The 26,692-nt window shown below is 37.9% G+C and overlaps 1 protein-coding gene across 1 annotated transcript; it reads left to right on the top strand.

Moving 5' to 3' along the window:
• Positions 1-368: 368 nt before the first annotated feature.
• On the top strand, positions 369-12,822 carry LOC117994590 (uncharacterized). Its single transcript, XM_069508036.1, has 10 exons — positions 369-516; positions 2,276-2,382; positions 2,983-3,213; positions 3,756-3,932; positions 5,456-5,517; positions 6,892-7,042; positions 8,265-8,412; positions 8,994-9,420; positions 10,223-10,341; positions 11,223-12,822. Exons 1-10 carry the CDS (start codon positions 471-473, stop codon positions 11,339-11,341), a joined length of 1,587 nt encoding a protein of 528 aa, XP_069364137.1. The 5' UTR covers positions 369-470; the 3' UTR covers positions 11,342-12,822.
• Positions 12,823-26,692: the final 13,870 nt, after the last annotated feature.

A 26,692-nucleotide genomic window follows, 5' to 3' on the forward strand; every position in this document is an offset into this window, starting at 1 on the left:
CTCTGTACTAAATTTCGTCAAAATCGGTTGAATGGTTGAGCCGTGAAAAGCTTGAAAACAGACAGACAGACAGACACACTTTCGCATTTATAATGTTAGTATGGATTAGGGCAACTTTCCTTTACTCTATGTATGTGAAACAACCAAGTGAAACAAGGTTTATTACATATGATTTTGTCTGTGTCTTGTCGGTTAAGCCTATATGTTGCCCACAGAGTAGGTACTTTGTATGTGAAACAAGGTTTATTACATATGATTTTGTCTGTGTCTTGTCGGTTAAGCCTATATGTTGCCCACAGAGTACTTTCTAAGCCTATAGGTCTGTGGTTGGGTTGTTACCTGTATATATAATGTACTCTGTGGTTGTCAACAAAAAATGGTCGTGTTTTCGATTTGTGTCTTTCCATTTTTTTGAATTCATGAAAATACCCGATATTTCATAAAACCTGAAACTTGCCCGTAACAAAATCATGCCGGAGATATCCCTTAAAGACACTATAATCACATCGCTTAATGGTGAGTGCGTTATATCGTTAAAATCTAAAATCAATCTTTATTTACATGATGTCACACATTACATAATTTTTGTTTTTAGTTATATTTAAATGGTTGACACGATTATTTAATTATAGATACCGGGTGCCCTAAATCTTCGAAGTGACTGTCCATAGTTACAACTTACATCACTTTGTAGTCTTTTTAATATTTTTAAAATGAAGGAAGATGATTTCATATTTGGTATAAAGTTTTTTTTTTAGTTTTGGCGTGCATAGGTTTAGAACTTTAAAGTTTTTATTTGTGTAACAATGTAATAATAACAATGTGTCTAACATTATATTACTTACAACACTCGCTAAAATACAAAGCAGTTTTTAGATGTTTGAAAATCTGTAAATGATGGAATGGAGGTTAGGTTTGCCTTTTTTTTGATATTTGTAATTAATACAATGGTTTTAACTTTGAAATATGTTGTACACAAGTTTCTAAAGTAAATAAATTTATGGTCTGATCTGACTTGGAAGTAATGATATATTTTATACCATAGACATGTTACGTTCATATTACTTGGTGTTTTAAGTATAATTCATGCGCAGTGATGAGTAAGACAGAAGATAAAAACTCATAAGAGTAGATGAGATAGTGCTCTACAAATGTGAACTAAGTGTCCTATGTTTAAGTCTTCACTTTAGATATTTTTGTGTAACATAATATCTACTGGCAGGAAATATTGTACATCAACTATTAGAAAGAAGTTATGTAGAGCGTTGTCTCTGTCACACATACCTATGAGACGTTTTGTCGGTCTCAACAACAGAGTCAAAGCTCTACAAAACCGCTATCTCTTTCTAAAGGTTGATGTACAATATTTTCTGCAGGGTACTTGTACTTCTTTTTACTTAAATAATTTTCACAATATTCCTTTTGGACCTGTAACTTTAATTTAGACATTTGTGTACAGCAAAATTAGTGTTATTATTTAATTTATACTACATAGAATAGAATTTTAAAATGATTTATCGCATGTGTTTGATTATAAAATATACCTGTAATTTTATGTGACTTATTTGTATATTTAAAAAAATACTCACTACTTAATTGCCTGCAACTTGCAAGCTAAATGCAAAATAGCAGTATGGTGCATACATTTTGAGATCTCACTCGCCATTTTAGCTCTATGTGTCAACTGTCATGTCAATAGTTAGATTTTAGTTCTTAATCCATACTTTTGACATGACAGTTGACACATAGGGTGAGATCTATAGAGCGCAATCTGACTTTGCTCAAACTTAAGACAGAGTTAAAACGAGACAGAGCCATGTCTCTCACATAAGTCTGTCTCGTTTTAACTCAATCTTAAGTCTGAGCAAAGTCAAAGTGCGCTCTATAGATTTCAGCCATAGAGCAGATACGGTGAGTCCTTTCTTAAAAGGAGAAGGGTCACGCCCCATAGGAAAAAAACCCAGACCCGACAGAAACAAGACATATCTCATTTTTTTTTAAAATGACTAATATGTTAAATGATGTTAAATGACTAATATTCCCCTTTCCTCTCCAATTAAGCGTCAGGCTTGTGCTAGGAGTAGGTACGACAATAGTGCAACGGGCGGGGTTTGAACCGTCGACCTTTCGGTTTTCAGTCCACTCCTATACCGGTTGAGCTATTGAGGCTCTAAACCCTTCTTCTTTATGCACTAATTTTGTGGTTAGAACTTAAATGACGATATGAAGAAGTCAAAGTAAAGAAAAGCTTTTAAAAAGAAATGTTTATATACAGCACAAGAGCCATGGCCGGAGAATGTCAAGCTGTTCCAGCCGTACGAAGTGGAGCAGATCCTGCTGCCGGATAACGCCAGCTGTTTGGCTGTACAGGCTTTCTTGAAGGTTGATAATCTTAAATCTATACTATTATTAATATTTGTTCATCGCTTGTCAGTAACCTGCAGTAACCTGGCAGCGTCAGGATTGAGGATTTGGATCCAGAAATTTTTACGGGGCCACCACCGAAACATCCTCTGTTGATTAAAAAACAATATTTTGCAAATAGGTCCAGAAACCTGAAAAAAATCGATGTACATACATAAAAAAAGTCGAAACCACGTGTAGGAACAAACGTTATGGTTTTGGAAGTCGGTTTTTTTAGTATTTTTTTCTCTTTATTCTAAATATTTTTGGTACAAATAAAAAATAAATAAACAACTCCGAAAAGTAAGTTGTGAGCACTGCGCGCCCAGGATCGAACTGCTGCGGTATTGGCTACGACTTTTATAATCCTGTGATTTACCAGGAGAAAAAGTAGCTTATATGTCAGTTGAAAAAAAAAAGTATCTATAAGTGTCGTAGTTTGTGTTAAATTAATGTATTGTGTGTTCCTAATAAAAAAAAAAAAGAATTTAACGCCACTGTCACCCTCCCGCAACGCACACACTACCCCACTAGCCATCTCAGTCAAATGGTATAACTATAGTTCAGTATTGTCCACAGATGTGCAACCTACCCTTCGAAGTAGAGATGCGTTGGAATGCAGAATTCATGTCCCCCTCTGGCAGAGTTCCCTTCATCAAGTGTGGAGCCTTCGTAGTGTCAGAGCTAGAGCCGATAGTACAGTTCGCAGCCAACAAGAATGTGTCTCTATGTGCCAGACTGAGCACAGAGGAACGAGCCGAGATGAGAGCTTATATGAGCTTGATCACCAACGTTTTGGTTAATGCTGAGGTATGTCTTCCTTTAGTAATGAGGCTGATATCGGTCGCGTACGTCAGTCGCGTACGCTATTAAGTACCAAACTATTACATATGTTTCGTATTATGTAATTGTAATTTTATTTTATTCTATTCTATTCATGCCTGAAGCAGAAGAAGCGCTGGAATAAAAATAATATCAACTGCTGGACATAGGTCTCTTGTAGGGACTTCCACACGCCACGGTCTTGCGCCGCTTGGATCCAGCGGCTCCCTGCGACTCGTCTGATCTCGTCCATCCACCTAGTGGCGGTTTTCCAACGCTGTGTCTTCCGGTGCGAGGTCGCCATTCCAGCACCTTGGGACCTCAATGTCTATTGGTTGTACGAACTATGTGCCCTGCCCATTGTCACTTCAGCTTCGCAACCCGTTGAGCTATGTCGTTTACTCTAGTTCTCCTACAGATCTCCTCATTTCTGATTTGATCACGTAGAGAAACTCCAAGCATAGCTCTCTCCATCGCCCGCTGAGTGAAAAATAATATAGCAGTTTAAAAAATCGTGCATTCTTTTCCAGCTGTACATATCATGGGTAGATCAAGACACGTTCAACGCGGTCACCCGGGTCCGCAACTCCTCAGTGTACCCTTGGCCCCTAGGATGGCTGCAGACCAGGTCTAAGCGCTCCAGCGTTATCAAGCGGCTGAAAGCGCTGCATTGGCACGACAAGACACTGGACCAGGTATTGGCTGATGTAAGTATTCTTCATTCCTACTTTTATATCTTAGCAAATATAATGAATAAGTAGCTTTAACTTTGCAAAATACCTACAGTAAAAGAGCGATTTTTATAAGAAATTGTAAGAGGCACTTCCTGGATCTAGGTGCCTCTATGGATGCCTAGTCTAGGTCTAGGAAGTGTTTCATGTAACGATATTTTATATGTACAAATATGCACTAATTAACAGCTTTTAATTTTTACAACAGTTTTTTACCTAGATTTTGTTAAATTTGTATAACGCGAACTCGCCATCCTCACATAAACTTTAACAGTTTCCAGAGGATGGCGAACTGTTTATTTTAAAATGTATTAGTGAAATTTACGTGATCAAAAAAAAAAAAAAAAAAAAAGGATGGTTTCGGAACAGCCCCCCCCCCGATCGTGTAAGAACAAGTGCGAGTTGGACTCGCACACGAAGGGTACCGTACCATCGTATGAGAAAATACCACTTTTTTTTAATTTTAATGGCCATTTTCATTATTTTTAGGGTTCCGTACCTCAAAAGGAAAAACGGAACCCTTATAGGATCATTTTGTTGTCTGTCTGTCTGTCAAGAAACCTACAGGGTACTTCCCGTTGACCTAGAATCATGAAATTTGGCAGGTAGGTAGATCTTATAGCTGACATTTGGAGAAAAATCTGAAAACCGTGAACTTAGGGTTAGATCACACAAAAAAATTTAAATTGTGGTCATGAACTAATAATTAGTATTTTCAACTTTCGAAGTGAGTGACTATATCAAGTGGGGTATCATATGAAAGGTCTTCACCTGTACATTCTAAAACAGATTTTTATTTTTTGAATTATCGTGCAAAATGTCGAAAAAATACGACTGTAGTACGGAACCCTCATTGCGCGAGCCTGACTCGAACTTGGCCAATTTTTTATTGTTATAAATGCAATAGAAATAAACATTTTGTGAAAATTTCATGTGCCTAACACATTGTTTTAGTGGTCTTTAATCATCTTCGTATTACTGCCTTTCTAATGAAACTGGTTTGGGACACATGGCTTGGAAGTTGGATGGTTTCAAAGTCTAAGACGGACATATATATTAGACTAGATGATGAATGCGACTTCGTCAGCGTGGATTTAGGTTTTTAAAAATCCCGTGGGCACTCTGATTTTCCGGGATGTAAGCTAACTCTGTACCAAATTTCATCAAAATTGGTTAAACTTTTGGGCCTTTAAAAGCAGACAGACAGACACACACACTTTCGCATTTATATTATTAGTATGAATTCTTCAATAATGTATAGGTAAGTCCCGCAAATTGCTAATCGCGTGGCCGCCAATTTAGTGACGTCAGCACTAGACTGAAGTTTCGAGCTGATGGTATATTCTTATTTCGGCTGACGTCATAATGACGTCATTTCGATGCTAATGAGACATGGTTCCAGCGCAATAGCAATTTGCGGGAATTATACTTACATGTCTTTTTCATTTTCCATCAATTTAAATTGATTGTAGCAGTTTGCAGGTTATTTATATTTACAGGTGGAGCAGTGCTGTAACTCGTTGAGTCAAAGGCTTGGCGATAGGGACTACTTCTTTGGCACGTAAGTTACTTTGAACACATGGACTAAGAGCCAGCGCGTGCCGGACCTTCGTTATTTTATAAAAGCTGAAAGTTTCTCTGCGTATTGCCCAACACAGGGAAGAATGATCAGCGACTATGCATGCAAGCACGCGCTGGCACTCTCTAACATATACTTTCATGGATTATCTACTAATTCAAAAAACATTGTTAAGAAATAGTTATAAAAAAAAACTCACTTCATTCACGTCACTTTAGGATAAAGTGATTGATTTTTTGTTCCTCGAGGGCGTTATATTGAATTCAGAGCGAAAATTCTAAAGTAGAATCCTGAGCGCAGCGAGGAGTTCAATTTATGCCGCCCGGGAACAAAATATTTTGACACCGAGTGATACACACAACATTTTTCATACCTATGAGAAAAAACAAAACATACACTAAAGCACGAACGCGGACCAATCAGAAGAGAGAAAGTTCAAACTCCCATGTTACTATACTGCGTTTAACAAAATAGAATTTTGTTCTTTTGGGATTCTTTGATCCCAATTAGTGCCAATTTTCGTTTTTCGAATAGGTATGATGAAAATGATACTTCGTCAAAAACCAAAATGTCACACATTACAATAAATTTAACTACCATTCTGCTTAAAAAATCACAACCAAAAATCACGATCGTAGTGCGTCCTTTTCTCTTCTTAATTGTGTGAGAGAGAGCGTACTATGTTAGCTCGACTTCCTGAACAAGGCCTAAGTCCAGTTGCTTTATAACCTCACTTTATCTAGGCCAACCCCAATGGATGCGTTAATCTATGGCCATGTCAGAGCGTTGCTATCAGCTACAGGACCCAATGCGGCTCTAAATACTGTCAGACACTGAATGAAAGCCACTGAGCTCATTTGACATTTATTTTTATTTTCATATCACTCAATAAAACAGCAATGTCGAACCAACCAATGTCAAAAGAGTTCGGTGGCTATCATTCAGTTAGACACTAAGTTAGCGGCCCACTGATGATTAAACCCCTCACTAGCGCCACTGCGATCACCCACTAACCACTCACACTGACCAATCACGATCATAATGCGTCCTTTTCACTTCTATGCAATTGTGTAAGAGAGACAGAGAGATGTGATGTTACCTCGACTCCCTGACCAAGGAAAGTTAGTCAATCACCCCGCTGATAGACACTAAATTAGCCAATCACCCCACTGATGATTAAACCCGTCACTAGCGCCACTGCGACCACCCAGTAACCACTCCCACTGACTCATCACGATCACAATGCGTCCTTTTCACTTCTATGCAATTGTGTAAGAGAGACGGAGAGATATGATGCTAGCTCGACTCCCTGACCAAGGTATAAGTGCTGTTGCTTAATAACCTCACTTTATCTAGGCCAACCCCGTTGGATGCGTTAATCTATGGCCACGTCAGAGCGTTGCTATCAGCTACGGGACCCAAGGCGGCTCTGATGATCAAACCGCTCACTAGTTCGCTTCTGCGACACTTGCTACGGATCTCTAATTTGACGCAAATGAAGCTGACTGTACGTTTATTCTATCTCAAATATAATATCACGGTATCACGTAATATAGTTATAGGTTAATGCTAGTTAAAGTATTGTAAACTAAAACCTTACTGGTACTGATTCTGAGCACAACCTAATTTTAGAGTATTCGCATCCTCTTCTTACTAATGTAATATGAAAAGGACAGACGCAGTTTGACAGTTTCAAATTTAATTTTTAAATGGTAAAACCCGTGATTTTAGCGCACAGTCGCGAGCCTACTGTTTAAATTTGTAGCGTGCACTAAAATTTAGAGTCTTTAAATGTAAAGTTCATGTTCTGTCCCTTTTTAGCATTGTTAAAAAGAAAAGGATGCAGATACTCTAAATTTAGACTTTTAGATTTAGAGAAAGCCAACGGAATCGGTGCCACTGTAACCTTTATCCTAAGTAGCATTATTTTATAGGAACATTAGTTATTGAAAATTCCCACGTTTATGGCGATAACCCAAAAACTACTTTTAGTAGTTAACCAACATTTAGAAATAGGACTGTAGTTGTGATTTATTTGGTGGTATTTAGCTCATTCATTAATACATGTATGGGAGCGGTGTGTAGGCTCGATTGTACACAAAGGGAGATCTCCCACCAAGCTGTTGGTGTGCTCGGTAGCGCCAGCTGGGCCGACGCGGACGGTTGTATCTTGAAATTTCTTAATATAGTCCAGATAGCAGAAAAATCCGTTAGTGCGAGTACTGTCTGCGGTACATTTGTTCGGGGATACGTCATGAAATGTTATCTATTGAATAGCGCCATCTAGTTGCATCTGTGGCAACCGCCACATACACTAAGGTCTAGTTGCAAGTTGTCTTGTTGTTTTTGAAGCGGTTGAATGACGTGTTAGAACTTCGGTGACTCGCACTTCGCTCAGTTCAAACAGTACCCGTAGTATAAGATTTTACGTCACACCAAACGTTGCTAGAATTCGAGTCGAAACACTTCTGCGTTATAGTAAACTGGATCTTAAGTGCCTTGTTTTAAAGCTCAAGTTTGTCTACACATCTACAGCCAGTGCTCCAAGCGGAAACATTGCGAAATTAAAATCAGTGGCATTGAATTTTTGACTTCAATTCAAGGCTCTTTAGGTCCATTTTACTTTAATGTTATTGTGTTTCGATTCTCGAATTCTAACAACGTTTGGTGAGACGTAAAATCTTATACTACGGGTACTGTTCTATCATAATGTTTATCGCATTTGCTAGCCCCAAGAAGAGTACCTAGTATCGCAGGGTTGTCAAATATGCTGTCGCCGAGTGTCCCCGGACCGCAGCGTCTCGCGACAGAAGCGGTCTAAGCTGTGCGTCACAAGTATCAGTCGGGAGACCGTTGCGTTTAACAAGGAGGTTTTTGGTTAATATTTCTTATCTGTACATCATCATCATCATCATCATCATCATCCCACCATCACGGGCAGGGTGAACTAGAGTTAAGGGACCCTTTTGCTAGCCTCAAGAAGAGTACCTAGTGTCGCAGGGTTGTTACGAGTATCAGTCGGGAGACCGTTGCGTTTAACAAGGAGGTTTTCGGTTAATATTTCTAATCTATACATCATCATCAACACACGATCACGGGCAGGGTGAACTAGAGTGAGGGAACTCTCGGTTTGATCCTGTAGGTCGTATTATATATGCCGTATTTTCCTTACGATGTTTTCCTTCACCGTTAAAGCAAGTGATATAAAATATATAATGATAATAATATATAATGGTAAGTTAATTAAATACTTAAAACGCACATAAACCTGAAAAATTTAGAGGTGCGTGCCCGGGATCGAACCCACGACCTCCCATTAGAAGGCGGACACCCTAACCGCTAGGCTATCACAGCTTTGCAATACTGTAGTTAAAAAAAAGATTCGAAGAAGAAAGACGAATTGAGAACCTCCTCCTTTTTTGAAGTCGGTTAATAACACAGATGTAATAAAAACACAGGTTTCAAACCGTTTGCATCCAAGAAAATAATAATAATGACTTCTGAAAAGGGCAACATCACATGTCAATATGACGGTCCAAAGAAATGCGTCATCAACGAAGAGAACAATTTCATAATCGATATAGTCATTGAAATAATCGATAAAGTTGATGAAATAATCGAGCATTGTTACAAACACGATTTTGAGGTCATCGCGTATCCGAATGACAATTTCGAGAAGAAAATAAACGATTATTTGGATACAATCGATGAGAGAACAGATGTGACTGGTTTGGATATTGGTGAAGAAGAGATACAAGTTATCGATGGTTTAATCGATACTATGATCGATGGGGATCTCGATAGTGATGCGACAATGACAGATGATTTTATGGAATCGGGTGCTACAGATACGGAATGCGAGAAGGACATTTTCGTTGAAACTAGGTAATTTTAAAACTACTTATGTACTGGCAACTTAGGAGATTTCTGTAGGAATGTAGGATCAAAAAAAGAGAGAATCCAGAACTGTTAAAAGAGCCATCTGATGATGAAAGAATATCTGACTGACGCTAAAGGTCAACAAACGTTGCGTAGATAGGTGCCGCGGAGTCAATGCTGCGTCGTAGGTGGAGCATTGGCCCCGAGTTTTGCACGATATAGGGGCTTCTTTAGAGAACGATTCAGACGACATGTGTCAAACACAATCTTAATACATTGCACATTATGTTGAATAGGACATAATATGTCGTTTGAATTGTCCTCTAAAGAAGCCCCTATCTTGACTTTGAGGGTGATATCTATAGAGTGCACTCTGACTTAGCTTAGACTTAAGACAGAGTTAAAACGAGACAAAGCTATATCTCTCACATAAACCTGTCTCGTTTTAACTCAATCTTAAGTCTGAGCAAAGTCAAAGTGCGCTCTATAGACCTCAGCCTAAGGTCCAGTGTTAAACTACAAGTATAAGGCAAATGGTTATTGGTATTGAATTGTGTTTAGGTAGTACTAGCTTATGCTCGCGACTTTGTCCGCGTGGACTACACAAATTTCAAACCCCTATTTCACCCCCTTAGGGGTTAAGTTTTCAAAAATCCTTTCTTAGCGCATACCTACATCATAATAGCTATCTGCATGCCAAATTTCAGCCCTATCCGTCGAGTAGTTTGAGCTGTGCGTTGATAGATCAGTCAGTCAGTCAGTCAGTCACCTTTTCCTTTTATATATTTAGATTTAATTTAATTTTTAGTGAAGTTAATGAAGATAAATACCATGATCTATCCGAGAAAAACTCCATAGTTATCTACGATGGTAAAGGATCTTCACAGGGAAAGTCTCAATCGAAACCCTTCCTTGGGTTGCCTTCAGGTTTTATTCTTTTTTTTATTTAATTTTTTAACTTGTTTTTAATCCGATGAAGATGGATTCAAGTTTCATTCGTACCTAGGTGCGTATTTTTCGATGTAAAGTAATTACAACCCGTCGAAAATATCTGCGCACCTCGCTGGAATGCGCTTCCCCGCAGCTCGCCCATTTTCGCCTAACCAGTACCCAAAGTACCGCTGGATTCAAGCGGCGCAAGACCGTGGCGTGTGGAAGTCCCTACAAGAGACCTATGTCCAGCAGTGGACGTGTATCGGTTGATGATGATGATGATGAGTACCCAAAGAGTATATAAACACTACGTTCTACCAGTACCGTTGCCAGTACCAGTGCCAATACCGTTGCCAACGCAAGCTCGTTGCATGACGTCATTAACCCAGGTTTGCAGATATTTCCGACAGGCTGTATTTGCACTTGACCGATTTTTATTAAACCCATACCCCTTTTCGGTTTTTATACGCCATCGTACCGGAACGCTGAATCGCTTGGCGGCACAGTGTTGCCGGTTTGGTGGTAACTAGTCACGGATGTAGCCTCCCACCAGATCAGACCAGAGACAATTAAGAAATTATAAATTCCCAAATTGCTCTTGCGGGGAATCGAACCCGAAACCTCCGACTTATAAGACCATAGCGCTCACCACTGCGTCAGGGAGGTCGTCAGACTCAGAGGGTGAGATCTATAATAGAGAGCACTCTGACTTTGCTTAGACTTAAGACAGAGTTAAAACGAGACAGAGACGATACGAGATTTCTCACATAAGTCTGTCTCGTTTTAACTCAATCTTAAGTCTGAGCAAAGTCAAAGTGCGCTCTATAGATTTCAGCCAGAGTCGTTCTATAGTTTACATTAAATAACGGTTACAGGTTCGAATTCGACGGTAAAAATGCAATTCGAAAACGAAGAAATAAGCGTTGAAAATCTTTTGAAACAATTACGTCGTTATAACGCCGTTTATAACATACAAGTGGCTGATGTGGATTAAATACAGGAGATTTTGAACATATGGCAACACTGTTTAATTTTTTTAACTTACTATCTTACCAACATAAAAATTGAGCGCGATTTACCTTAACAGATCTTGAATTCTTTCATAAGGAATGTTAAAAATCTTTTTAAATAGTATCTTACAGTAAATCCGTACTAATTGGGTTACACTTAATGTGGCCAAATCAGTTGTTTAGTCCGTACAAAATGACATCTCACGCGCCATTTTAACTCTATGGGTCAACTGTCATGTCAATAGTACGGTTGACCCACAGGTTTGTAACTAGCGTGGCCCCCTCAGTCAGATTTTCTTACTTGTGAAATGTCATTCCTTCTACACTTCACGTTGTTTGCCAAATACGAGTGGCGTGCAGGTCATAGAGGAATAAATGCACTGCTTACCCCAGTTGTAATAGCTCAATGCATATTTTTCATTATGACCTGCAAGAAACAAAAAATTAAAACGGTGCATGAAAAGTCAAATCTTACGCGTTATACATTAAATTAAACTGATTTTTAATTCGGTGGAATTCTGACGTTGTCATTTTTATACATCAGGGGAGTTATTTGTATGAAAAACAGTGTGACCACCACCTGAAGTTCGATTTTACCCCAAATTACATTAAATCCCTATCAATATAAAACTTCGCACTAAAATAGGGTGCAATCTTTAACAGTGGAAAGTGAAAACTGACAGCAATGGGACCGGTTGATTTGAGGATGTAATCTTGACTTATATGTTGAACATTTCGAAGTTTATTTTTAGTTCCTTTTAATTTTAATGATCTTGATGTGCCTAAAAGTACACGCTTTGATTATGATTCAGGATTTTTTAAAGAAATTCTTTCACAAAAACTTTGTTCTTTACGAAAACAACAAAAAATCGGCCAAATCGGTTGATTTGTTCTCAAGTGATGATCTTACATACATGCGATTTATGCACTTAAATTTACCTATTTAAAGTTTTCTTCTTTGTGGGAACTGTTTTATCTCTGTTAACATTAAGAAACGTCAGAATTCCACGGAATTAAAAATCAGACTATAAACTGACAGGTTGTAATGCATTGGTATCCCTTTTACAACGCTTCTTGCGGAGAAGGACAGTATTAGATTTAGATCCGTACCTAATTTTAGTTTCATAGATTGTGTACCTATGTTATAATCGTACCTAAAGTTAAAAAAATGTTGGTAAAAATTACAATACTTATTAGGTATGTATTGAAAAATAATAAATTAATGGTTAATTTTTGTCGTTGTAAGTTTTATTTATGCAGAATGGTAGTTTACTTTTATAAAATATTTTATTTGACAAGAAATATAGTGTAACTTTCACTATAATCACACTACGTGTCCGGTAAGATACATTCTGAAAAAAAAACGCGCGTAGTTAATACCGTGTGAACGGGGTCTTAGTTTGGTTTCACACGGCATTAACACGGCAGGTTTTTTTGCACGATAAATCTTACCAAATACGTAGTCAGTCACACGTAGTGGCACAAACATTGAGTATAGAACAGTTCACACGATTAAAACTGTACGTATTTTTTGCATGTCAACGTGTGAACGGTTCTATAGTTTGTATGCGCCATTGCGTATTCGGTAAGGTTTATCCTGCAAAAAACTACTGTGTTAACACCGTATGAAACTCAGACTAAATCTTACCAGACACGTAGTGGCAAATATAGTGAGTATAGAACCGTTTACACAGTGAAAACTGTGTTCAATTTTTGGGATGTCAACGTGTGAATGGTTCTTAAGGTACTCTATTCGCTACTGTGTATTTGACATAGAGATCATTCATCCAAGGTATTTGATAACATTTATTTTGCCAAAAAAACGTGCAGTATTGAGTATTATGACTGTGTGAAACTAGATTTGTTTTTTCATTTTTTTTTCAAAATTGCTTATTCCCATTCACAGCCCAACAGAACTGGATGCCCTGGTTTTCGGGCACGTGTTCACAATCATCACGACGCGACTGCCCTGTCGCAAGCTGGCCGAGACGGTCCGGCGGTACGACACATTAGTCGCGTTGGCCAAACGGATCGACGAGCAATACTTCAAGCGGCCATAGCGTGAGGTTTTCAAGGACATCTCCACTGTGTTTCAGAGTCCTTGAATTTTTCCCCTTTAAAAGCCATTTTGAATACTAGTGACCCTTAAAGCCGGACCGCATTACACTTCGCGTCAAAATATTCTCTACAAACGTTCACTATAACTTGACCCCCTGACTTTATGTTGGCACCATTGCAAATCACACAATAATACACCCTAACTTCTAAGGAATAAAGCAAAAAAATAAATGGTGCCAACATGACGGCAGGTGACAAGTTATAGTGAAACGGTCTGTATCCCGCGACGTGCACTGTCGCGCTGTGCAGCGCCGCTCTAGTACGACAATCACCATACGAAATATTTTAATGTATAAAACGGGTACATACCATATTTTAAACTGGCAAGTATGTGAAATTCAGTGGTAGAATTATGCAAACCAGGACAGCATCGTACGACATCGAAAGTTAATAGTGACGTTGTGAGTGTATTTTGCCGGACAGCTTGAAGCTGTGAAGTTCCAGCGAAAAGAACAAGAAAGAGGGTAGTTCGCTACTGCCCTTGACAGCTCGAACTTCATCTCTCGCAGCACCGCAATCCCGTCGTGACCACGACCCGTGCAATTGGGTTAAAATATCGACAAATAAAAACAAAAATTAATCGTGGTATGTACCCGTTTATACATTAAAACATGTCGTTAAACCACGAAATAAGCTTAAAATCATTACCATACGAAATGTTTGAAATAATATTTTGACGCTTTGTATCGCGCTGCCGTAATGCGGAGGCTTTACAGCATAATGGTAGTTTTGATTCGACGTGTTATTATCAGAATGAGGCACATATCCGTTATTTGCTTTATGTATCGGCTGTATATATGGTACTAGCTTATGCTCGCGACTTCGTCCGCGTGGACTACACAAATTTCAAACCCCTATTTCACCCCCTTAGGGGTTGAATTTTCAAAAATCCTTTCTTAGCGGATGCCTATGTCATAATAGCTATCTGCATGCCAAACAGCCTGATCCGTCCAGCAGTTTGAACTGTGTGTTGATAGATCAGTCAGTCACCTTTTCCTCTTATATATTTAGATAGTGAAACGTTAGAATGATCATTGAGCATTTATATTTTAGAAGACATTGGGGCTAATACAGTTGTACACAATTAAATTAATTAAATCTCTAAACTAAACGATCTGTGTTGCTATCACTTTCAAACAAACACCAAACAAGCAAGCAAGCATAAATCAACCAGCCTTATAGTTCCCATTGACCTAGAATCATGAAATTTGGCAGGTAGTTACGTAGGTCTTATAGCACAACTAAAATAAATCCGAAAACTGTAAATTTGTGCCAAAATTTAAAAAAAAATATTAACATTATTTTTTACAATGGCACGGAACCCTTAGTGTGCGAGTCATACTCGCTCTCGACTGGTTTTTCACTAGTGCTTTGGTCTGCCAAGTGTGGTGTAAAATGTTCACTTTTGATTAAGTCTATAAGTAAATAAATAAAATTAAAATCCCTTTCATAATGCTCCCTGCGGATAAGGATACCAAGTTAGAAATAGATTGTTACATGTCAAATTAGTTTAGTGATTGTATACAACAGAATTAGTCCCATTATTAATGTTAGATTTTTGAAGAAGACATTTAAAGCCGCATTCTTATAAGAAACTTAGAGCTATAAAGTAAGTTTTCAGTAGTTAAACCCCGTTCACACGTCATCAACACCGCACTTTTTTGTAGGATACTAATTAATCTTACCAAATGCGTAGTCGCATATTTTCAGAATGGTGCATTCATAAGTTTTGTCAAAAAGCACACGGTTTTAGCCGTGTGAATGGTTCGTACAGTGCGACAAGGCTCTCTTGGCACTTAAATGACATTGACAGCGGGGCGCTGTTAGGCTTAGAATATTCAAACAAGAACAAAGAGGACACTTGACGGCAACGTTAGTTCCGATTTTCGCCACGCGCCAAGATAGCCTTGTCGCACTGTATGCGCCACTACGTATTTGATAAGATTTATCCTGCAAAAAAAACGTGCGTTGTTAATGCCGTGTGAACAGGGTCATAGGGTATGTGTTTAATTTTTTTGAGTAGGACCACAAAATTCGGAATAGATAGAGAAGTGGTAAACGATCGTGAACTTGTTGCCGCGCTGGTGTCTAGTGAAACATCAGCACGCGTTATCGTAAAAACAGTACTCTAGAGGGAAATTTAGAGGTGTATGAAGATAAGAAGAAATACAAATTATAAAATTGTTGTTGATATAAGTCCCACAAATTGTTAATAAGCGTGGCCGCCATTTTAGTGACGTCAGCACTAGACTGAAGTTTCGAACTTATGGTATATTTTACTTAAATATATGTCAAATGACGTCATTTCGATGTTAATGAGACATGGTACCAGCGCAATAGCAATTTGCGGGACGCAGCATAATAAGTATAAGAATTAGTAACAATATTAAAGCTGTCGGCTTTGGTGCATAGAGATACTTTATGTATCTGCCTATTTTTTAACTAAAGCGCCTTGTTACTTAATATTTGATATACCTACCTCTATATAGAGTTATACGCACGGACTTTTAATAGCTAGATGAAGTTCTTGTATGCGTTGCCTGGAATGGAGGAGATCACTGAAGAGAGTCGCACTGTGTCGTTGTCTCCTGTATTTTTAATCTTTACTAGCTGATGCCCGCGACTTCGTCCGCGTGGATTTAGGTTTTTAAAAATCCCGTGGGCACTCTTTGATTTTCCGGGATAAAAGTAGCCCGGAAAAGTGCACAATCAGTTAATACTTGATACACGCGCAATAATATGTATTTATGTAGGTATGACACAAGGTGCCAACAAGTTCAAAAAATTCCCGTTGTGTAACAGTGTTACTCAACGGGAATGTTTTGAAATTGTTGGCACCTTGTGACACAGTGTTAAACACGGGGGTTTGACTCAACGGGAATAACCCCCTATGTTACTCCCCAGGTCTTTATCTATGCCCATGCAAAAAATCACGTCAATCCGTTGCACCGTTGCGACGTGATTGAAGGACAAACCAACAGACAAACACACTTTCGCATTTATAATAAGGGTACTGATGGCTAGCAATAAAGATGTTATGATAGTAGGTATTGACAGAGCAATGAAAATAAGGATCGATATAAATCGATCCTTATTTTTTAACTAGTATAAACTAGTAGGTAGCGAATCCAAGCGAATTCCTGAAATTTAACACAGCATAATTCTTCTATCTCCACCACGTAAAACAAACCCCTTAACAGATGAAAAATTCGCAGGAATACCTGCGAGTTTTATTTCAATTTATTTCTCGTTTGAAATTGGTGCTTTACATGTGGATATAGAATAGAGGTCAATACGGTATTTCACACTAAGCGAGAAAAATCTAAAAATGTATAAACAAGATAGTATTAGTAATAAGCAATCGAAAATGGTAAGCAGTGATAGTCTAGTGGTTAGGACGTCCGCCTTCTAATCGGGTTCGATCCCGGGCACGCACCTCTAACTTTTCGGAATTATGTGCGTTTTAATTAATTAAATATCACTTGCTTTAACGGTGAAGGAAAACATTGTGAGGAAACCTGCATGCCTGACAGTTCTCCATAATGTTCTCAAAGGTGTGTGAAGTCTACCAATCCGCACATGGCCAGCGTGGTAGACTATGGCCAAAACCCTTCTCACTCTGAGAGGAGACCTGCGCTCTGTAGTGAGCCGGTGATGGGTTGATCATGATGATGATGAATCGAAAATGTTAATTTAAGTTTATATAATGAATTTTATTATTCATTTGAAAAATTTCACTTTTTATCTGTTTTACAAATTTCCAAAACGCATGATACCGTAGTAGCCGCCATGTTGATTCCGTCTGTGACGTCACATGGATTGAAATTGTAAAAGACACCGTTGCTTACTAAAGATGGGCGTTATTGGCTATTTCTGGCAACGGTTAATCAACAGTTATTTAGTTTCAATACCAATATTGGTAACCGTTGCCGAATATCGGTATCAGAGTTGTGTTTCAACTAATTTAATATGCGCAACGCGCAGCGGTTTCCGTAGTAGTAACTAAGCTAGCTGCCGTATCAATACCGTCTGTATAGCTAGCGCGCGCATATTCACTAAAATAAAACCAATTTTACTTTCATGAATATCGTGAAGTAATCACAACCTTAAGTTCATAGCAGCAAAGTTTAATTATAATGATCATTGACATAGGTCAAACTATAGTGGACGCCTGCACGAATAGTTTGACACAATCCAGTTAACCAAAAACATTTCACGAAGATTGATAAACCAAAGAGGACCTTATCTCTATTACTCTAAGGCTAACTGTTTTAAAATTGATAGATCAAAGTGTAATGGACAAGTACTTGTACAGTTAAGCCTTAGCTTAATAGAGATAAGGTCGGCTTTGGTTTATCAAGTTCTTAGTTACTAAGCCGGTAGCCAATAACCGCTCCTTCTCAGCTTTCAGTGAAAAAAAGAAAGAGAAGGCATAATTATTGCGTTTCTAGTTACCAAAAAACCAAACAATGCATTGTCAGTTGCCAGTTGGCAGCGTTGCGTTGTCAGGTGGTTCGTCATAGATGTTAGCTGATAACCGTTGCTAGCTACGACAATAACGCTACGGTACGCTATAGGCACGGCAGCGGTTTTCAGTTAAGTTAAGCTATAGCGGACACATGTCTATTGCTTACTAATCTGTGTGACGTCATGACAGCTCATGAACCTAGAAATGACGGGCAGCGTTTCGCGGCGAAATTTAAAATGCATTTTTATTGCATTTATCGAATAAATTTTTTGTAAATGTTGGTAGTTTATTATCACTTTAGGATCAAATTAAGACACTTTTCAAAAAAGGGTAAAATACCCTATTCGCTTTGATTCGCTGCTAGTATATATCGACCCTTAAAATAGATGCTATTTCGGGCACGCCTGGGTGGGGACAGTTTGCGTTGTCTAGCTATTCCAGGTCCGTGGTTATAAATATGTCTAGTTAAAATATTGTTGGTTGTATTTTGAATTTACCTTGTTAAGCATTTACTTGTACAAGCTGGTGTATTTGTTAGCATTTTGTTGTGAAGACGTCTAATTTTTATGTTCTTAGCCTACATACTTCTTAGCATAATAATTTTAATAAAAAACAAATTGGAATACATGTAGTTTGATTTGAGATACACCCTAGTACGCGGCCGAAAGTAATGTACATCGGCCATCGACATAGGCATACACCTTTGACATCGGCATTTAGAATGACATTTCGGCTTTGTCTCTATCACTCATACCTATAAGACTTTTTGGCGGTTTCAACGACAGACGGTGCTCTACAAATCTGCTAAGGTCGATGTTCATAACTTTCGGCCGCGTACTGTCCTACCTATTATCTAGTGCGCGTAAAACAAGTAGTCTAAAACAAGGCGTATGACTGCGCATTGTAGAAAAACAGATATCAGCCGGGTGTTTAATTAATCGTTAGATTATAAAATTTAGAATTTACTTGTTAACTACCTACTTAACAACAGATTTAGACGAAATTTGGTTGGGGAGATATTTTTTTTAAATTTATAGCCTAGCGCTTGGCTGCAATCAGACCTGGTGGCAAGTGATGATGCTGCCTAAGATGGAGAGCGAAAAATAAACCGGCCAAGTGCGAGTCAGGCTCGCGCAATGAGGGTTCCGTACTACAGTCGTATTTTTTCGACATTTTGCACGATAATTCAAAAACTAAAAATAAATAAAAATCTGTTTTAGAATGTACAGGTGAAGACCTTTCATATGATACCCCACTTGATATAGTCACTCACTTCGAAAGTTGAAAATACTAATTATTAGTTCATGACCACAATTTAATTTTTTTTGTGTGATCTAACCCTAAATTCACGGTTTTCAGATTTTTCCCCAAATGTCAGCTATAAGATCTACCTACCTGCCAAATTTCATGATTCTAGGTCAACGGGAAGTACCCTGTAGGTTTCTTGACAGACAGACAGACAACAAAGTGATCCTATAAGGGTTCCGTTTTTCCTTTTGAGGTACGGAACCCTAAAAATTCAAACGGACTAGAATACTACCTAGATGCTTCGTTTCATCTAGTTCCTAATTTAGGTTCAACGGTTGGGATCAACAAAAACCACAACTACTTAGTGTCTATATTTATTTGGTTTGCAACACAATACACCGCAAGGCAGTAGCCAATCATTCGTACACAGTCTATACCACCCATTATTAACAATAATATTAATCAGTTACTCAAAGAAAAAACCTTAAATCACTAAAAATTTAAAATCCACACAATCCTATACACTGATAAAAAAAAATTAACTACCTTTTTACATACTTAATTCTCTTTTACAACTTTTTTTATCGTCACACGACACAAAATATTGCACAAAAATGAACACGCATTTATTAGGTTTAGCTTATTTTTTAATTTATGTGCATTCAAAATTGCCGCCATTTTGACGTTTTTGACAGTTAAACAAACATGGCGTCTTGCATGGTTCTATGTAGTAGGTGGGCTTCTAGAACCTACTAAATGGTATTTTATGAAGTTTAGATTCTTCTGGTATGGCTGAGGATCATTTGACGGACGCTGAAGGTGGACAGACCTAGGCCGATGGCCGCGAGCGCGAACGCAGATCTGGTCATCATCTTTTCACGATTCGCAGGCTGTGGACAAGAGAGAACAAGATTTATAGTTTACAATAGAAAACGGATTATTATTCAAACTCTGTGATTTTCCGGGATAAAAAGTAGCCCATGTCACTCTCCAGGTCTTTATCTATTCTCATGCAAAAAATCACGTCAATCCATTGCACCGTTGCGACGTGATTGAAGGACAAACCAATAAACCGACAAACAAACACACTTTCGCATTTATAATAAGGGTACTGATGTAGTTAAATACCCAATTTTGTTTGTCTTCGAAAAGGATAGCCTTGACAACAAAATTCGCATAAACTTTCGAAGTGACGCAAAATTCTGGCGCCGATTTACCCAAAAATATCTTGACATATAAATAGTTTAGCGTTCACGTGGCTCAGTACCTACTCAGTACGCAGTACGAGATTTACAGCCGTACTCAGAGTCGCTTAATCGTTACTTAAGTTAAAACGAGACAGCTATATCTCTCACATACCTAAATCTGTCACGTTTTAACTCAATATTAAGTAACGATTAGCGACTCTGAGTACGGCTGTTAATGTCTCACCAACGTTGATAGTATTCAGAGTGTCGAAAACACTTCCGCGTTATAGTGAACTAGATCTTAACTACCTGGTTTTAAAGTTCAAGTTTGTCTACACATCCACAGCCAGCGCTCCAAGCGGAAACGTGTCAAAATTAAAATCAGTAGCATTGAATTTTTGACTTCAATTCAAGGCGCTTTAGGTCCATTTTACTTTGACGTTATTGTGTTTCGACTCTCAAATTCTAGCAACTATACTAACAGCCGCACTCAGGAGTCGCTAATCGTTACTTAAGATTGAGTTAAAACGAGACAGATTTATGTGAGAGATATAGCTCTGTCTCGTTTAAACTCAATTTAAGTAACGATTAAGCGACTCTGAGTACGTCAGTTAGTGTACAGTAGTCATGTGATGTGTCATTTGTTGTTAGTTAGTGACTATTTATAGTCTACGATTCCTAACGCCACTCTGGCTGGCTATCAAGTATGTTAATACCTAACCCGACTTTGCAGTAAACAAGCAAAAAATCGCTTGCTTGTTCTAATTATTTTAGCGTTTAAACTATCGTGAGTGATTTCCCTTATATGTATATAATATCTATCCCGGCTTTACTCACGTGTTTAGTCGACGTTAGCAGTCACAATCGTGACGCGTGCGCGAACTGACTCCCTTGAAAAAGGACCCCGGATGGCTAACGTCGACTAAACACGTGAGTAAAGCCGGGACAGATATTGTTCTAATTAATTTATTATTGTGACAAGGTTATATCTTTACTTTTCTGTAAAAAAAAAACGGGACGAATTGAGAACCACCTCTTTTTGGAAGTCGGTTAATAAGCATACTAATATTATAAATGTGTATGTCTTTCTGTCTGCTAGCTTTTCACGGCCCAACAGTTTAACCAAATAATTTTCATCAAATAAGATTTTGATGAAATTTGGTAGAGTTAGCTTACATCCCGGGGAAGGACATAGGCTACTTTTTATCCCGGAAAATAAAAGGGTTCCCACGGGATTTTTAAAAACCTAAATCCACGCGGACGAAGTCGCGGGCATCATCTAGTGATTTATAAATGAGAGAATCCGGGGCGGGTTCATTAAAACTAGATGAAAAGTAAATATTGGCAACTGTCCGAAAATATTCTGCAGACTAATAATTGGCCGATGTTAAGTAATAAATAGCATAGTTTACAACAATCCAATATTTTGGCTGTATGGAGCCGTTTTTAAATGTGATTTTTTTTTTCTTTTTTGATGTTTTTTGATGAGCAGTCATATTTTTTTAATTTTTAGGGTTCCGTACCTCAAAAGGAAAAACGGAACCCTTATAGGATCACTTTGTTGTCTGTCTGTCTGTCAAGAAACCTACAGGGTACTTCCCGTTGACCTAGAATCATGAAATTTGGCAGGTAGGTAGATCTTATAGCTGACATTTGGGGAAAAATCTGAAAACCGTGAATTTAGGGTTAGATCACACAAAAAAAATTAAATTGTGGTCATGAACTAATAATTAGTATTTTCAACTTTCGAAGTGAGTGACTATATCAAGTGGGGTATCATATGAAAGGTCTACCTGTACATTCTAAAACAGATTTTTATTTATTTTTATGCATCATAGTTTTTGAATTATCGTGCAAAATGTCGAAAAAATACGACTGTAGTACGGAACCCTCATTGCGCGAGCCTGACTCGCACTTGGCCAGTTTTTAAAAGTAATTACGACTTACGAATAATATGTCATTTGTTTAGATATTCAACCAGCTAATTGCTGTTATAGCGGCAATAGAAATACACATTATGTGAAAATTTCAGCTCTATATCTATTGCGGTTCACGAAATATAGCCCGCTGACAGACAGCCAGCCGAGTCATAGTAATAGAGTCCCGTTGCCACCCTAAAAACGTAATAACAAATTCCTCGCCTATTACGTAACGACAAGACAATCTGAATAAAATTGATTACATTGCAATCAGTCAAAGAACGAGGCAGAACTTGGTGTAATCTGTAATGTGACAACGCATATCGCAGTTTGCATTGCGTGTCGGGATATAAATAGCTTGTCTAGAATAGTTTACTTGTTCTACGCCGCGGTAGCGTGTTTATTTTGCGCGGTTTTATATAGAGGCCTTTGTTGGGCGCCAAGTTTCAGGATCATTGGCGTGCTAATCAGTACCCTTATTATAAATGCGAAAGTGTGTTTGTTTGTTAGTTTGTCCTTCAATTACGTCGCAGTGGAGCAACGGATTGACGTGATTTTTTTCATAGACATAGTTTAAGACCTGGAGAGTGACATAGGCTACTTTTTATCCCGAAATATCAAAGAGCTCCCAAGGGATTTTAAAACCCTAAAGCCACGCGTACGAATTCGTGGGCATCAGCTAGTTATAAATAATAGCTACTTAGTTAATTATACGTTATTACAAGATTATAATTATATTTACTACATGAATAAGTACTTATATGATTATTTATGCGTAAAATATAATCTCCGTACTTTGGCACCCCGCCATCTTAGGCGACCTTTAGCGTATTTGCTAAAACAAAATTAGCACTAACTTTTAACGGTTCATTCACTGCCAGGCGATGTTATCAAAATCTTTATTTCAGTGTTTCCTGAAAGGGCTTTGAAGATTTTGGCCTACCTAGTACTCCGCCATTTTTATTTTTAGGGTTCCGTACCTCAAAAAAACAACAGATTTTTTATTTTCGGATTTCGGATTTATATTAATCGGAACAATTCATAATACCTACGTATGTGAGAAAGTTCAGCCTTGACAGATAAATTAAGTAGGTAATTACTATTAATAAACACACAACAAGATAACGGCTCAGTTAAAATTTCAGCCTGAAGTATTGTAGGTTTCATTCGTAATCGCCTTCGAAGTAGACCAATTACTGATAAAACCGGAAACAACCCCTAAGGGGGTAATGTAGGGGTTTGAAATAGTGTAGTCCACGCGGAAGAAGTCGCGGGAATAAGCTAGTTATATATAAATGCGGAAGTGTGTTTATTTGTTGGTTGTTCTTGGTATGTTGGTTTGTCCTTCAATCACGTCGAAATGGGTCAACGCATAGACGTGATTTTTTTGCATGGATATAGTTAAAGACCGAGATGACATAGACTACTTTTGTCCCGGAAAAAAAGAGTTCTGGATGGTTCTGCAGGATTTTTAGGGTTCCGTACCTCAAAAGGAAAAACGGAACCCTTATAGGATCACTTTGTTGTCTGTCCGTGTCTCTGTCTGTCCGTCCGTATGTCAAGAAACCTACAGGGTACTTCCCGTTGACCTAGAATCATGAATTTTGGCAGGGAGGTAGATCTTAAAGCTGACATTTGGGGAAAAATCTGAAAACCCCGAATTTAGGGTTAGATCACACAAAATTGTGACCACAATTAAATTGTGGTCATGAACTAATAATTAGTATTTTCAACTTTCGAAGTGAGTGACTATATCAAGTGGGGTATCATATGAAAGGTCTTCACCTGTACATTCTAAAACAGATTTTTATTTATTTTTATGCATCATAGTTTTTGAATTATCGTGCAAAATGTCGAAAAAATACGACTGTAGTACGGAACCCTCATTACATGAGCCTGACTCGCACTTGTTTAAGCATAATCTATACTAACAAAATATGGGTCTCTGTTGCCTTAATAAAGAATTTATTTATTTATTATTATTATTTACCCTAACCATCTTAGTCTGCGAAAGGTCGAAATGGCAATCGGGGTATGAGGCGGGGGGACGTCCCGTACACACGCACGTCACCCACGCTATCACGCACCGGCCTTCCCTCCCCGATTGCCACTTCGACTTGTCGCGTACTATAAGGCAATTACTACAGCATAATGTAATAATTTTACTGAGTAGGTATTATATTAGTTTATACAGTACTAGATTACGCCCGCGACTTCGTCCGCGTGGATTTAGATTTTTAAAAGTCCTGTGGGAACTCTTCAATTTTCCGGGATAAAAAGTAGCCTATGTCCTTCCCCGGGATGCAGACTATCTCTACACTAAATTTCATCAAAATCGGTTGAACGGTTGAGGCGTGAAAAGCTAGCAGACAGACAGACAGACAGACACACACTTTCGCATTTATAATATTAGTATGGAAAGCGACCCGCCCCGGCTTCGCACGGGTAGCTTGTTACAATTTCCGTAGGGATCTCTAATTTTTTGAAAATAAAATACAGTGTATGTCAGTCAGGAATAATGTAGCTTTCTACTGGTGAAAGAATTTTCAAAATCGGTTCAGTAGTTCCAGAGATTACCCCCTACAAACATACTTACAAACTTTACCTCTGAATAATATTAGTGTAGATAGTATAGATTTACTTATGCATATAATTCGAATAACATTGTTTAGTCACGAAATTATCACGCCGATACAAACTAATACGATAGCCTACTGTCTGTCCGAAGTTATGCACGATTTCTATACTATCAGGTTATTGTGAATATATTGAACTGGCCTGAACTGGTATTAACTGAAGAGAATTCACCAATTCACCGATTCACTGAATAAATGGTTTGAAATATACAGTACAGTATGTGGCAGAAACTTAGCGTTATTGTTATACTACCTAAACACAATCCAATACCAATATAACCATTTGCCTCATTTTGTTAGTTTTAGTGATTTAGTATTTTTAAAACCTGCAATGTATAGCATGCAAAACTCGTGTCAATGCCTCGCCTACTTACACAACGTTTGGTGAACTCTAGCGTCAGCAAGATGTTTTATTTGCAATGTATCGTAAACTTTTACAAAAAATTATAGGATTTTTTTACATTGTTTTTGTGGTATCATATCAGTAATCATTCATACTGTCTTTTTCTTTGCCAGCGTTCTGGAGTAAGTAGGTAGACAATTTACAAACTCTAACTTTTTTTTTTTTTCTTAAAAGAATATTAGCCATGTTACATGACTAAATTCCCGTTTCCTCTCCAATTAAGCGTCAGGCTTGTGCTAGGAGTAGGTACGACAATAGTGCAATGGGCGCGGTTTAAACCGTCGACCTTTCGGTTTTCAGTCCGCTCCTATACCGGTTGAGCTATTGAGGCTCAGGCTATTTTTGAGTTATGTGTTTTAAGCAAATATCACTTAATAATACTTACTAAAAACTACTTACTAGATCTCGTCCAAACCAATTTTCGGTGGAAGTTTGCATGGTAATTTAAATCATATATTTAGTTGTATCATTCTCTTATTTTAGAAGTAACAGGGCAGGGGGACACATTTTACCACTTTGGAAGTGTCTCTCGCGCAAACTATATCATTTTTGAAGACCTATCCATAGATACCCCCCACACGTATGGGTTTGATGAAAAAAATTTTTTTGAGTTTCAGTTCTTTGAGGGTATGGGTAAAATTTATTGTTTTGTTTTTCTATTTTTGTGTGAAAATCTTAATGCGGTTCACAGAATAAATCTACTTACCAAGTTTCAACAGTATAGCTCTTATAGTTTCGGAAAAAAGTGGCTGTGACATACAGACTGACAGACAGACAGACATGACGAATTTATAAGGGTTCCGTTTTTTGCCATTTGGCTACGGAACCCTAAAAATAGCCTCAACTTACAAGAACTGGTTTTATTCCATCTGTCTATACAATACTTAAATAAACTTCACCTTTAGATCACCTACGTCTTTAAAACACAATTATAAATTCCAATCTTTTTTGCTTCGAATCAATAACCCCTGCTTTTCTTGCCGCTATTTTACAATTTACATCGGCCCTAATTATCTTTTCTTTAAAAAAAAAATCAACTCTAGGCAAAGGCAAAGCCGCTAACACTTATAAAAAAAAAGAGAAAACTTTCTCACCTGCGAATATGTGAGTCTCAGAGCGTAATGGAGAATTTGCGTCGATCGCATTATGCTAGAAGCTATATGCGCTGCAAAAGAAATAATAGACTCAAAAACACGTAAAACAATCTAAAATGCACTAAATTCTTACAAAATTCACGGTCAAAGTCACTTTTTTTACTTTTACATAACCTATGACAACTTATCAAAATCAAGTCACTCGCGAATTTTGATTTTTGACTGACACTAATTCAAATTCTTTTTATAAAACAGAGGAACA

This window comes from Maniola hyperantus, chromosome 27, assembly GCF_902806685.2.
Source record: "Maniola hyperantus chromosome 27, iAphHyp1.2, whole genome shotgun sequence".
Lineage (NCBI taxonomy): Eukaryota > Metazoa > Arthropoda > Insecta > Lepidoptera > Nymphalidae > Maniola > Maniola hyperantus.